The following is a 15,569-nucleotide window of genomic DNA, read 5'->3' on the forward strand; positions in this document are numbered from 1 at the left end:
GAGCAGGGAGTTAGACTAGATGACCTTCCAACCTTATGATTTGTAAATGGTTGAAGTTGGTAATTCTGGTAAAGCAACACTTATTTCAATCTTGATTGATATAGCTTTAAAACTCAATAATTGGGAAAATGCTTGTGTGTCCCATGATGATGGTTTAAATTTAATTTCCTGCATCCCAATTCTTTCATATATGGCTTCTACCATGACCGAACAATAGATGTAATTGGGTTTATGGACCCAAAATTTATCAAATTGAGACCTGTATTGCTATCCTTTCTTATGGGTACTAATTAATGGACATGTTCACATAGTGTTATTGCATTTTACAAAATATTTTGCACACTGATGTAATGAATATATTGATCATTTATGTAAATAAGTTTCAACATAAAAGATTAAGACATTTCTCTTTGGCTAAATGTTCTTCTGCCCCACGTAAAGCTCTGATATCCTGGTACTTTCAACAGCAATTTCAGTTAAAATGCTTCAAGAACTAGAGATTCAACACAGAAAAATCTTACTAATCTTAGTTAGCCCTGTTGAGTTTGGGCCAAATCCCGAAGTCTTTACTCAAGCCAGCTTCAGTGAAGTATTATACCATTGAAATCAATGGCAGGTTGTCTGAGAGAGGACTGAGAACGAGACCATAGGATGTGGCCTTTTAATTTTAGTTCCAAAGCGTCAATTAGAAAATGAAGAAGAGGTCTAAATTCCTATTTCTTATGGACATGAGCTGGTGTAAGTTGGTAGAATGACTCAGTGAAAGGAAACAGTTGTAGTTAGCAGGGTCTCTTTCTCAAGGATTCTTATTTTGTGAGTGTAATGTAAATGGATAAACTCCACAAGATAGAGTCCTGTGACTTGTCTTTATGGAGTCTTGCCTTCCTGAAAACTTTTCCTCCTCTGTCTCTCAGATAGCTGTTCTTGTAGCCCTTCCCTGTTCCTTCATAAGGGAGTGGAGATTAAATTAACTCCTTGTTCATCAGGAACCATTTACTGCCCCTGCATGCTCTCTCACCAGGGTTTCTCCAAAGACACAAGCCAACAAATGTGTTCAAATTGTGCCCTAAGAGCGTGAGAAATGTTCATTAAAAATGTGTATTTTGCTTTAGTTTTGGAGGCTGCATCCTTTTTAAGTCAAGACCCTATTCAGTAAAATCCACCATAGAATTCTTGTGTGCTTGCCACAGGAAGTCACAAAGTACTATCAAAGAATTCAAGTCCTTGACTAGAGAAGCCATCATACTAATATAAACACTGCAGCATTTGTAAGGTGAGAGGGATCCAGCAATAACAGGTACAAGTTCTTGGTCCCTACTAGTTATTGTTTAATATTGTACATGCAAAACACAGCTATAGAAAAAGAATTTTTTGCAGTGTAAATATGCAAAAGATTTAAAACACTTTAATAATCTAATTAAAGTTCTGTGGCTTCATCCACACCACTTGAAACATAAAATAACATTTTATCACATAACAAGTTCCTGTCAGCATACAGCTCCTCTCCACACCTTCCCTAAAATCCTTATGGAGCATAGGCCATGAAATGAAACTTGCAAACAAGTCATCCCCTAAGAATCACATGATTTGCTTCAGCTTTTAAGGCGGATCTTCAGTTAGAGGAGTCATTCCTAGTCATGCAGTAGAAGACTGTAGAGCCTTCTTTTTAAACTAGGGACAGGAGCGCAGATGTAAAGACAAACATGTCTTTTTTTTTAATCTGTTTGGTGGTTTTCCTGGGTGATTGCTTTGGATGTCAGCATCATCTCTGTCAGTGCTCTGACAGGATATTCATCTGTCAGGAGAGCAAAGTGATCCAGATTCCTCGGGACATTCCCAGGAACTCCACTGAACTGTAAGTAAGGAAAGAGAGCTGTTGTAATTTTCAAGCAGCAGCTTTGCTTTTATCTTGCAAAATAAACTGCTGCTTGGCAAGCCAACATGCTCAGTTTTGGAGGAATCCAGGGGTTCATGTAAGAGACTTATATCAGCTGTTTTAAAAGCAGAGCACTCTGTCTCATTCATTAAATCACTATATCCCCCTCAAAACCTTAATACTCTGTATAATAAGATCCTCTGTTACTCTAATCTCTATTTTAACATCTTAGCTGAGAAAAGATGAGTTAAATATTGCAAAGTTTGCAAATATTGCTTCAAAAGGAATCTATTTTTTATTATTCGTATTATCCTAGTATCTAGGAAGCTAAGTTTTCCTTACAACCTGCTTTAGCATAACTGAAAATGAGTGGAATATGTACCATGTTTTGCCTGCCATAAGGAACTTTGGAAACATTTTGTTTGTACAGTAGTAACTCTCTAGAGAAGTGTTGATTTGCCAAAAAGGAATTTGTGGTTTTCATGTGTAGTCATGCAGCACTTTACAGGGTTATCAGTCCCTTCCATCCACACCCCCCAAAAATTTCTGAATAAAAAGGTGATTCCCATCATTCATTGAAACACTGACTGCATTAATGATGATAAATAAAGCAAAGATTTAATGTTGTCTCAGCTAATTGCTTTATAGTTCTTAGAGTTTCTAGTTGTTTCCCCGTAGGATAACATGTACAGTACTAGACATCAGATATCTTCTAATTTGGTGACAAAGCTAATGAGATAATTCACCCAAAAGCCAATATTGATCATTAAAATAAGCCAAAGAGTGTTCTCTCTTTCTTTGCTTTAAAGCAGCTGCACCATAATCAACTAATACCACAACCGAATGTAAAATAAGCATACCTGGATAAATCCTTTAATAGTAATTATAGCAGCCAATTTGGATGGAAGAGCCAAGGCAGAATTATACAGCTGATCATTCGCTAGCTAGATCTTACAAACCATTCTATATCTGTTATACTAAAATTATCCCACAGCTTTTGAGCACAAAGGATTTTATTTTTAATCAACAGAAGGGGTGGTCAAAATTTGTGTTAGGCACACAGCTTAAGTAAAAGCAGTGAGGCTCTTGGAAAAAATGACTATATTAACTACAGGAAGGCAGTGAATATTTAAATCATTATACACACCAACTAGAGAGAAAATAATCCATGTACAATTTGGGTGGTCTGAATCCTTAATGAACCACACTCCAAGCATAGATTGCTAATTGTGATTTGTTTCTTTAGATTACACAGTTAGAATCTGCCATCTAGGGACTATACAAATCCTTATATCCTTGTTTTTATAAGGAAATGGAACTCTAAAACATAGGCACCTGTTAAAGTGGTGGCTTAGTAAGGAGTGGTCAGCCACTTAAGGGGTTATCATGGGATTGCTAATTAGCCAGCTTCTCAGAATGACTATTGACCTTGTGGGGTGTAATTACTGAAACAGGCTATTTGGAGAAAACTTATGTATGTTTAAAAACAGTAAATAAATGCTTTCTTCTTGAAATATTGTGTATCTAATTATAGGTATGAGAGTTGGAAACACAGGCTAGACTGTCTTCTCACTTACACCAGTTCTACATCCCTTGATGAAATCTTGTCCCCATTGTAGTCAATGACAAAATTTTCATTGATTTCAGTAAGGTCAGGATTTTGACCGATGTACATAGCAGAGGGGCATTGCTGGCATATGATGGCGTATATTACATTGGTGGATGTGCAGGTGAATGGACCGGTGATGGTGTGGCTGATCTGGTTGATCTTGTTAGGTCCTGTGATGGTGTCGCTGGTGTAGATATGTGGGCAGAGTTGGCATCGAGGTTTGTTGCATGGGTTGGTTCCTGAGCTGGAGTTACTATGGTGTGGTTGCAAGTTTCTTCATGAGGTTGATGGACAGACTCTACGGAAAAGGATAAATGGACACAAATCAGACATTAGGAATGGCAATATACAAAAACCTGTAGGAGAGCACTTCAACCTCCCTGGCCACACTATAGCAGACCTTAAGGTGGCCATCCTGCAGCAAAAAAACTTCAGGACCAGAGCTTCAAGAGAAACTGCTGAGCTTCAGTTCATCTTTGCATTTGAACACCTCAGCTCAGGATTGAACAAAGACTGTGAATGGCTTGCAACTTACAGAACGCGCCCCAGGTTTCTCCTCCTCTCTTTGGTTTTCACACCTCAGCTGGATAGAACAGGCCTCATCCTCCCTGATTGAATAAAACTTCGTTTATCTCTAGCATGCTTGCTAGAATATATATACCTGCCCCTGGAAAATTTCCACTACAATGGCATCTACGAAGGTGGGTATCACCACAAAAGCTCATGTTCCAAAAATCTGTTAAGTCTATAAGGTGGCCACAAGATCTCCTGCTGCTTTTCCTCATATTGTTTGGGCTATTGCAGGTTGCTGATTCACCTCATCAAGGAAAGGAAGTGATGACAATGCTGTCAGGAGAGTTCACAGGGGTGTCTGCTTTTCTTACCATCCAGAAATGTGTAGAGGTCTGACGTCACAGGTGTGGCCCTCATGCAGTTATTGTTTCTAACGCTAATACTTGTGTGCATAGACCAAATATTGAAGAAGAATGTTTCTGTTTCCAGTTGTTTTCTTGCTGCTTAGGAGGCCGTGCCTGGATGGAATTGGAGGGTCCAAGATCTCAAGAAGGAGACCTCAATGATGGTTTCTTATTCTTGCCTGAGAGAGAAGGTGCTCTGTTCAGGACAAAAAGATGATTCTTGCATTTCTTATGTCTCATCCATCGGAAAAGTCTGTCCAGAATGTTGCCAGCGGTGTGTTTCTGGTGATAACCATGAGAAACCAAAGGTGGAGACTTCAGATAGAAAGTTTTAGGTTATTGTATCAAAGGGTTGGTTAGCCGGTTGGAAGACATCTCTAAAAACCAGTGGTGTCAATGAAAAGAACTCCTCTTAAATATAGGACGCTATGCTTATTGAGGATCTAAAAGTTCTTTTGAAGTCATGTTTAACATTTGTCTCTCTTCTTCCTGTTCTTTGTTGACATTAAAATTAAGTGTGGGTAAACGCTTTAGTTTTTTTTTCTTTGTTTTTCTTAAACAGATCCTTCTCGAGATTTGACAAAATACACTTAACAAAAAGGTCTGAACCGCTGTACTTCATGTTTTCATCTGGGAGTGGAAGTAGAAATATCATGAAAGAAGTTACTCTTATAACAATACATTGTTCTTCTATAGGGCCTTTCATCTGAGGGGAGGTGGTATCTCACAAAACTGGGTGACTGGGCAGCAAAATGACAGCTAAAATTCAGCGTTGATAAATGCAAAGTAATGCACATTGGAAAACATAATTTCAACTATACATTCAAAATGATGGGCTCTAAATTAGCTGTTACCATTCAAGAAAGAGCTCTTGGAGTCATTATGGATAGTTCCCTGAAAACATCTGCTCAATGTGCAGTGGCAGTCAAAAAAGCTAACGGACTGTTAGGAACCATTATGAAAGGGACAGATAAGACAGAAAATATCATAATGCCACTATATAGATCCACAATATGCCCCACACCTTTAATATCATGGGCAGTTCTGGTCACGCCCTCTCAAGATTTTACCACATGTATTGTATACATTTTGAAAATCAGCATTCCAGTTTCACCAAGTGGTTTAGGATGAATCACCACTGGTAAGGAACATATTTTGACCATTTTTTCTCAAACATCTGCAAACCACAAACATTGGATTTTTATTGCTTTCTACACAGGAGTCTTTGTACTGTTACTCAAAGCTATTTATTTTTAGACTATCATGTCAAGCTTGGTAGATGGCTGACTATTCAATGGTCAGACACCTTGAAATAGCAAATTCTGGATCAAGCACAGACAATCTAGATGTACAATCTAACAACTTGAATAACAGCTACAAATCCTATTGTTTGCATCAGGATTTGCTATAGTATTATCTCAATCTTTAATGTAGCAAAATTTATAAAATAAAGGCTTACGCTGTCATTAGATAATTATCACAGGATTTAGCTGTTCCCAGATTTTTAACAGCGTTGGTCAGTTGCATTAAAAACAAGGTGTCTTGTGCCAGGTTACTGAGATTCAATAATGAGAAGTGTAGTTGTGTGCAAATATCAATAGGGCTCCTAAAACAGAACTGACTAGCCCCCAACAGCTTGATTATCTTCTGTCTTGCACTGGTATAAATTATAACTATCTCTAGTGAAGTCAATCAAATTACACAGATGTGAAGAGGAGAATTGTGAGAGGAGACTTGGGTCTCCTGAGTCCTGTCCCAGCATGCTCTAGACTAAGTGTAAAAACCTGGACTAGATCATCCAGGGCTGGTCATCTTGGGCTCTTCCAAAGTCCTTCTGAGAGACCTAGAGGAACTAGATACTATCCATGGAAAAGAGGAGAGAACTGAACAGAGTACTAAACAAGAAATACAGTCATAGAAGCAGAAGGTAGCATGGGAGGAAGAGAGAAGAAACAGATAGAACAAAGGAGAAGATGAAAGGAAAGGCCAACAGGCCCAGGCAGAGGAAAAAGGCAAAGAAGGGAGAAGTATGTGCAGAAGCAGAAACATCAGAAGTAGAGACATTCAGTAACCAATAAGAGAAAGAAATTAAATAAATTCAGAAGGTCAAAAAAAAGAATAGAATTAGTACAAAGGATAGAAAAAACAAAAGTCTAGGGAAATAGAGGGAGTTGGGGTGGAAAATTTTAAACACAAAAAATCAGATGGAGTCTGAAAAAATAAAGAAGCAAGAAATTTGCACACAAAAAATAGGAAAATAGGTTTTTTTGTATGTGTCTAATTTCATGTTAGTGGTAAACTTACATTTTTCTATTTTCCTCTATCCCTGAAATCTATCAGAGCCCAGTCTGGAAATCAAGTTCAGATTTCTCAGTAGCAAGGATGTGTATGAAAAATACCAAATCCCACAATGGTTCTGATTTGGAACACTCAGTTCCCTGCACTTCCTCTTTTCTGGTGTCCTGAGTCCTTGCCTCAGCCTTTTAGCTCCTTTCATCTCCCTCCTCCACACAACGTTGCTCTTGGAGTCACTCTCACCCCCATACTTTTGACCTTTGTCTACCTTGGAATATCTAAAAATTAACTGGTCTGAGCCTTTGAAAATAGACAATTCAGATTTGTCAGGGGAATGGAGTAGATGATCTAACTTCTAAATTCTATAGATGAAACCCTGGTCCCACTGAAGTCAATGGGAGTTTTGCTATTGACTTCAGCAGAGCCAGGATTTCACCCTACAATTCCCTTTCACCTTCTAATTCCTTTCATCCCAGCACTCTACCACAATCAGGTTCCATCACTCATTGAATTCCTAGGGGTGTAAAGAGAAGCATGGTCTAGAGTATCTAATCTTGGCTCCAATGCTGATTCCATCTGTGGCCCTGGGCCACTCACCTACATACCCTGCTTCAGTTTCTTCAGTTGTACAATGGTGATCATCATAATAAGTTGCCTATTGCACAATGTTGTATTAACTAGTTATTGTTTGGAAGGTGAAAAGCCACATGCAGGTGCTACAATTTATTATCTTAATGAGTCAGGTATGTCTTCATCTCTGCCCTGAACCCCGGTGCTACTCCAGTCAAACATGACACAAGAAGTTGTACCAAAGAGGAGTTTCCCAGAATACATAGTGTATGAGATGTGAGTATACAATACCAAGGTCCAATGCAGAAACACAGCCAGGATGAGAGACTTATGAGGTCAAAGGTAGATGGAGTAAGTTGTGGTGAGGGGAAAGGGTGCAGGAAGCCTGAGAGACTTGCAAGGGCGTGTAATAAACATCTGTCTCAAATCTGGACTTAGAGTTCAACATCTGAGTGTTTACTGTGAATCTCCCCCAAGCTTATACCCAGCTTGGATGTTATCTCGCTGCCACCAACTAGGACTATTTAGGGTTCCTAGTTACCCCGAGTCACCCCAACCTTTCCCTGGGGGACCCCCAAGACCCAGAAACCCTGGGTCTCCCTATCCCAACGGGAAAACAAGCTCTTCTCCCTTGTCTCCTCGTTATCTGCTCCCCCGCTTCCCCCTCCCTTTTCCTTGGGTGAGCCTGGGCGATGCAGTACTTAACTCCTTGAAGGCAAAACAAAGAGGGAAATCACCCTCCCCCTGAGGCGATGCATTCAAATCTAGTAAAGCTAATATAAAGAGATTTTCCACCCCCTTCCGTAGCCATCACCGGAGAAAGACCCAAAAACCTCAGCCAAGGTTTTAAAAAGAACTTTATATAAAAAGAAAGAAAATAAAAATAACAATATTGCATTAAAATCAATACAGGCTCTTGCTTATACAGAAAATATGAATTAACAGTCTATTTAAGATAGCCAAATTAAACCAGTCCACACATCAACACACATGTAATTACAACACAAAGATATAACAGGCCTATTTGCCTTGTTGCCTTGTACTTCACTTTTAGGGAGAAATTAGAAAGAAATTAGGGTTAGAGGAAGTTTGTTTCCTCCATAGCTGGGAGAACAAAAGACCTAGAGTACACAATTCCCGCCCTGACTTTTAAAAAGTCAGTTTCTCTGATTGTCCTCTGGTCAGGTGTTTGGTTCTTTGTTCCCTTTACAGGCAAAGAAATTAAACCCTTACCATTCTACTTATGATGGAGATAGCTGATTGAGTTGGAGTCGAGTAGAAATTATATCATACCCAGATGGCGAGAAACCATGCACTAGAATTCATTTTCCCACACAATTCTTCAACAATAATGATGTATTTTTGCAACTTCTTCTGACTAATAAGTCAGCAACATAGAAGGATCCTGTGGAAATGAAAAACGCATGTACTTAACCATTATTGACTGTTCTTGGTTTAATGCTTAATTGCATTTAATCCATCTGTATGACCTAGAGATATCCAAGATACTTTGGGAAAAGAAATGCTGATGATATCAAGAATGTGAACTTTGTTAGATTAGAATGGGGCATGTAAAGTTTAGTACTTTGAACAGTGTTTACCCTAATTGCATTGTCCAAAAGGAGACTGAGCGCTGCAACTACACTGCAACTTATATCTGCTTTGTTCTCAGAGGTGTGAGAAATACATAATGCCTAAAAGTATAGCTTATGCTGATCCTAACCCCAATGGTAGAAATATGTCAACAGAAGAACACCTCCCATTCTTAGTGGGTTCCTAGACTGAGTGCTACCAGCTGCATAGCTGCGAGCACTGTAAGTGTAGACATAGCCTCAGAGCCTTAAAGTAGTATCTGCCATTGAGATCTTGTCTAGTCTACAAGGCCAAATCAATTAAGTCTATGTAATTGTGAGTTACATGAATAACGTACTCAGTTGCATAAGCTTAGATACTATTACTGGCAGGGTGACACTGTGCTGTATCAATGGAGATGCTCTCCCGTTGACTCCCCTTATTCTTTTCATTCCCATGGAGTACAGGAGTCGATGGGACAGCAATCTGCAGACATTTAGCGGTCTTTGACTAGATGCATCACTCGCCATGCATCATCCCCGGTAAGTGTAGATAAACCCGTAGAGTTATCGGGAAACAGCTATTCTGGAATAACTTGTCTGAATAAGAGTGCTTGTTCTGATTAGCTTGATCTCTTTTGGAAGTGACTAAGCAAAAGCAGAAAAAAGGCACTCTTAATGTGGAATAAGTGTCATACATGGAGTCTTCTCGGCATAGCTATTTCACTTTAAATTCACACATCTACTAAACTAGACTTAACTTCAGGTGCGGACAATAGGACTCAGGCTTATTGTCATGCATTGCAAGACCTAAGGACCACATTTTAAAAAATATTTAGTACCTAAAAATGCAGATAGGCACTATGAGATTTTAAAATACCTCAATTCCTAACTTTCATTGCTATCAATGGAATTAGGTCCCAGATCCTCAAATTACTCATGCCATTGTGCACTCAGCATTGCAACATCTAACCCTGGGTAGCCTGCCACCTAATGGTGCCAAGCTAGGCACTCTAGGCTAGATCGACAAAGAGATTCAGGTGTCTAAGTGCTATCTTAGCTCCAAATCCGACATTTAAATCCTCGCAAGAATGCTGCTAACCATGTAGGCACCTTTATTTTAAGCACCCAAGTGTCCATCAGGTGCCTAGCTCACACCTAAGCCCCAGCAGATTCACAATTAGGCATTCCTCTGCCTATCAAGCCTCTGGGCTTGATCCAGTAGGTATTTTGAGGCTGCCCTACTAAAAGTGTGTATTTTTGCCAATAGCCCTAGAGCACTCTCATAGGATGTGGAAGAACAATTCAATCCCACTCTGACAGAGAAGCAAGAACTTAACCCAAGGTCTCTCACCTCCCAAGTTCACTGCTCCTCTTGGACAGAGTGGGATTTTGAACCTGAGTCTCCCTATCCTGCGGCTTAAGTACTTTAACTAGCTGACCTGGTGATCTGGCTGATGGACTAGAAAGAGGAAACTCCTCTGTCAGGATCCTCAGCGTGAATCGTCCTGGAGTTAGGCACCTAACCCCAATCAGCCACTTAGGTAGCCTTGCCCTAGCAGCCCAAACCTCTTTCTGTGTCTGCTTCGGCCTGATACCTTTATGCTAGTCATATATTTCCCTGTGCCCCATCTGTCTTTTGTGCAGGTGTTGTGCTGCCCCCGAACCTATTGGTGACCTACACTGGGCCCTCCTGATGTGGAGGTGGCAGGATCGAGTTTTAGGCATGCTAAACATGCCTGTATGAGCGGGGCCTGGCTGGTGAGATAGGTGCTCCTGCCTAGTTTGAATATCTCGCTTTAGGAGTTCCGGGTCTTTGGCTTGAGCTAGGGATCAGAGCTCCTCATTAGCTGGGTGGAAGGTGTCAAGGCTTTCAAATGTAGATGATCAGAAACCTCAATCTTGGGACTTAGGCACCTGCAGGGTGAGCAGGCAGCTGAGAACAGTTTTTGAAAATGTCAGTGGTGCCTAAATGATGCACTTAGAGCCAAAAAGTCTGATAGGAACCTACATACCTTTAAGGATTTGGGCCTACATGATTGGAAAATCCACTAGGCACCTCTATGAATCTTTAGAACCACTAGAGTTTCAGGTGTCCAGTTTTTTACCAGAATGCAGATCAGAAAGGGCCGGTTGGCACTGCTGACCAAGCCATTAAAAGTCCGGTCGTGGCACAGCGGGGGCTGAGGTTAAGGCATGCTCCTACCTGTCCTGGCTCAGTGTGACTCCCAGAAGGGGCAACCAAGTTCCTGTAGCCCCTAGGCACATGGGCAGCCAGGAGGCCCTGTGTGCTGCCTCTGCGTGAGTGCCGCACTGCAGCTCCCATTGTTGGGAATCACGGCCAATGGGAGCTGTGAGGGCAGTGCCTGTGGCATGAGGGCGTGCATGGAGCCTCCCTGCTGCCATGCACCTAAGGGGGCAGAGACCTGGTGGTGCTTCCTGGGAGCTGCTATAAGTGCTACTGAGACTCCGCATCCCTGCCTGCACCCAACCACTTACCCCACCTGGAGCCATCTCCCACACCCATAACCCCATTTCTGGCCCCATCCAGAGCCCATTCCACCAGCCTAGAGTGCATATAGCCCTGCCTCAGCCTGGAGCCCTCTCCTGCACCCTAAAACTCTCATCCCTGTTCCCACCCCAGAGCCTGCAGCCCCAGCCAGAGCCCTCAGGCCCCCTTCCCACATCCTAACCCCCACCCCAGCCTGGTGAAAGTGATTGAGGTGGGGGAGACTGAGCAACAGACGGGGTAGGGGGGCAGGGCAGTGGTAGGGCCTCAGGCAAGGAGCAGGGCAGGAGGCAGGGTGGAGATGCACGGTTTTGTGTGATTGGAAAGTTGGCAACCCTATAGCCACTCCTAAATAACTTTAAAATATGAGTCTCATTTTCAAAAATGACTTAGGTACATAGAAGCCTAAATCCATTCACTTTCAATGCCACTTAGGTGCCTAATTCCCTTCTTAACATGGGATTTAGTCATCTCATTGATTTTAGTAGGAGTTAGGCATCTACTCAAAAGGTATGTATCTGGACACTGGCCCTTTTGTGCTCTTTAAACTTTTACCTTAGTGTTTTGAAATATTTTACTATTTCCAGAAATATTTCTGAAACTAGATACATGGGAATCCCTCAGACAGAGTAGAATCTTTTGAAATGGTACAAATTTTTAAAGGTGCCCACTGAAACACTTCAAAGAGATTGTTAAACGCTCTTGAAAAGTAAGTGTCATAGTTGTAGCTAATCCACGCAGCATAACCACCTACTACTGCAGCAAACTATGGAGTTATTCCCTTAGTTTAAGTTGCGATGCTGAAGGGTTCACATTATTTTGACATGTTGTAGGGGCCATTAGAAGTGCATTGGAAAAGTATCAGCAAATTAAATATTTACCATATTTCATCTATTTTTCTTATTTCTAAGAAAAGGAAAAAACAAACAGTTTCTAGGAAAACTAGCTAAAGTAGAAACACTAAATAGTGAACTGCGTAACAGCTTTGAAAATCTAAAGTATTTGGGACATGTCCACAGTTAACTTAAATTGACATTTTCACCAGCTGAGGATCAGTCCCCCTGTCAGCTGTTCATTGTGGGAGACGGCTAACTCTTAACAGCAGCTGTTGGTAATGATTAATCTTTGTGCCAAAATAATCGTATAAAAGGTATGTGCTATTTTTCATAATGGTGTATATTGGTTTTGCCTTTGATGGGTAAACACTGTAGTAGAAATGGTCACATTCTTTTTCAGAACTTGACCTTTCCAGATAAAACGTAAATTATTTTACACTTTTTCCCTCTCATTTGATTAGACTGCTCTCTGTAGCAGTAAAATTTAGGTCATTAAACTATCAAGTCATAGGTCAGATTCAAGCCTGGATTTCACACAAGTTCTGAGAATATAGAAAATTATTCTTCCTAATTGCTTTGCAATTATGTTAGCTTTAATAAGGAGTCCTATTGAGCCATCTGTACTCAAGCATATAAATATGAATCCAATCCTGCAATCCTTGCTAAGGGCCAGATTTAAAAAAAATATTTAGCCATTGCAACTCAGCATTGCAATCCTAACTGATTTAGAGGCCTCAGTCTCATTTTCAAAAGGGATTTAGGCCCTTGGGAGCATAAATCCCATTGATAATCCTAAATCAGATAGCCATTGTAATATGGAGCATAGCAACACCTTGGCCTTTGTTCTTATACCCATTGCTTCACTGAAATCCATTCGTGAGTAAGAGTTGCAGGAGCATGGAGTTCAAGATTTACTTGATCTCTTTTCCTTTCAGTCTCTTCCAATATTTGTCTTCCCAGTCTCCAGTAGAATTCAGATCCATTGCTCGTGGAATCAAGAGCAGAAGAACTCTCAGTTTATGTATGTGGCCAAAAAGCATCACAACCTGTTCTGTACAAATGCTGACAGAAGTGTTAGAAGAATCTTCCAATTCCAGAAAAAAATTTGGAATATCAAAAATGCCTAAAGAATCCCTGGCCCAATAACAATGTTTCTCAAGTTCAGGCTTAGAAAGCATGCTATTTTCTAATTGGATGAATGCTGTGTATCTCATCCAATTTCCCCCAAAACAAACACTCCAGACAGATAGAACAGTCAGTTATTAAACTCAGAAAGAAACATCACAAAATGTTTCTGGAAACAGAACTCTCTGCTCAAATTCTGTGGAGGAGGAGGAGGGAGGCAGGGGTGGGGGAGGGAACGCTATTTACTGTAATGCTCTGAAATGTTTTTAAATGAAGCTCAGGAAACTTTCGGTTTGAGAACAAGTGGTGTTAAGGAATGAAAATGTTATTGAGAGGAATGGGGGAGAAAGAGGAAGACACAGTTTTGTTCAGAGCTAGATAAAAGGGCTTCTGATGTACTATATGCACATTCCAAACATAGCTTGAAAGTGAGGCTCCTGCAAGAAGGGGACGAGGCAAATGCTTTGCTTTTTGCTCATTTTGGTTTCTTTTGGGAAAGGGGGAAGAGGGTGGCTTGGTTTTTTTGTTTGTTTTTAAGCTGGTGACCTAGGAGGTAGGCAAGGGAGATAGAACAACAATTATATTGAACTTTTTTTGTTTTCATATTTGATAAAGTACCAGGGGAGGGTGCAAAGAGAGGAGGGGGGGTGCTGTCTTTTTTTGTAACTGAAATATTCTCTTAAGAAAACGGGTGGAGAAAGGAAAATAGTTAAAAATACCATTTTGAAAATTAATTTAGAGGAAGACTGTCAAGCTGGCAGGTTAAGAATGTGACCAGCTTTCTTTATAAACCTCTTTGAAGTCCATGTCATACTTGCCCTCTGTAACAACTCCTGATATTTATCTGGAGATGGGCCTGGTCCTCTCACCCTTTTACTCTCCCTCTCCCGCACACCACATAGCTTGGCAAAATTAGGATCTGGATCTTAACTTCAAACTTTAGATTCATCTGATTCCTTGCCTCCCATTTCATCATGTGACAGATACATGCATTATTGCTTTCAGGGCTCCAGCAAATACACTCGGAAAGATATCAGAGGGGTAGCCGTGTTAGTCTGTATTCACAAAAACAATGAAGAGTCTGGTGGCACCTTAAAGACTAACAGATTTATTTGGGCATAAGCTTGTGTATGTGTGGGGTCGGGGGGGGGGGAAACAAACACTTCTTCAGATGCATGGAGTGAAAATTACAGATGTAGGCATCAATAAAGAGACCTTACAAGTGGAGGCATCAATAAAGAGACCTTACAAGTGGAGAATCAGTGTTAACAAGGCCAATTCAGTCAGGGTGAATGTGGTCCATTCCCAATAACTTGTGAGGAGGTGTCAGTCCAAGAGAGGAAAAATTGCTTTTGTAGTGAGCTAGCCACTCGGTCCCTATTCAAGCCCAAATTAATAATGTTAAATTTGCAAATGAATTGTAGCCCTGCTGTTTATCTATGAAGTCTGTTTTTGAAGTCCTTTTGTTGAAGGATAGCTCTTTTTAAATCAGCAGTAGGGGGGTCCTTCTGCTCCGGGACCCGCAGCCAAAGTGCCCCGATTGAAATGAGATTGAAGTGTTCTCCTACTGACTTTTGTACGTTACCATTCCTGATGTCTGATTTGTGTCCATTTAGTCTTTTCTGTAGAGACTGTCTGGTTTGACCAATGTACAGGGCTGCCCAGAGGGGGGACAAGTGGGGCAATTTGCTCAGGGCCCCTGCCCCACGAGAGTTTTTCGGGGCCCCTAGAGCGGGGTCCTCCACTCGCTCTGGGGGCCCCGGAAAACTCTCGTGGGGCTTCTTCAGCTCCAGGTCTTTGGTAGCGGACGGTCCTTCTGCCCGGGGCGGAAGTACCGCCCCCCCCCCCGCTGCTGAATTACCGCCGAAGCAGAACCCGCCGCCAAAGTGCTGGGTCTTTGGGACACTTCGGCGGCGGGTCCCAGAACAGAAGGATCCTCCCGCTGCCAAATTACCACCGAAGCAGGGGTCCCCCACCACCAAAGACCCCAGACCCCCTGAATCCTCTGGACATCCCTGCCAATATACATGGCAGAGGGGGATTGCTGGCACATGACGGCATATATCACATTAGTAGATACAGGTGAATGAGCCCCTGATGGTGTGGCTCATGTGGTTCGGTCCTCTAATGGTGTCACTAGAGTAGATATGGGGATAGAGTAGGCAACAGAGCTTGTTACAGGGTTTGGTTCCTGGGTTAGTGTTTCTGTGGTGTGGTGCGTAGTTGCTGATGAGTATTTGCTTCAGGTTGGGGGACAGTCT

General features: G+C 41.4%; 1 protein-coding gene across 1 annotated transcript in view; it reads left to right on the top strand.

Moving 5' to 3' along the window:
* Positions 1–1,703: 1,703 nt before the first annotated feature.
* Positions 1,704–15,569, top strand: part of FSHR (follicle stimulating hormone receptor) — a 166,913-nt gene continuing 153,047 nt past the window's right edge. Inside the window, 1 exon segment of the mRNA XM_075064419.1 lies at positions 1,704–1,855. Within this exon segment, the coding sequence (XP_074920520.1) occupies positions 1,704–1,855 (152 nt within the window).

Source organism: Chelonoidis abingdonii, chromosome 3 (genome assembly GCF_003597395.2).
Source record: "Chelonoidis abingdonii isolate Lonesome George chromosome 3, CheloAbing_2.0, whole genome shotgun sequence".
In the NCBI taxonomy this organism is placed as follows: Eukaryota; Metazoa; Chordata; order Testudines; family Testudinidae; genus Chelonoidis; species Chelonoidis abingdonii.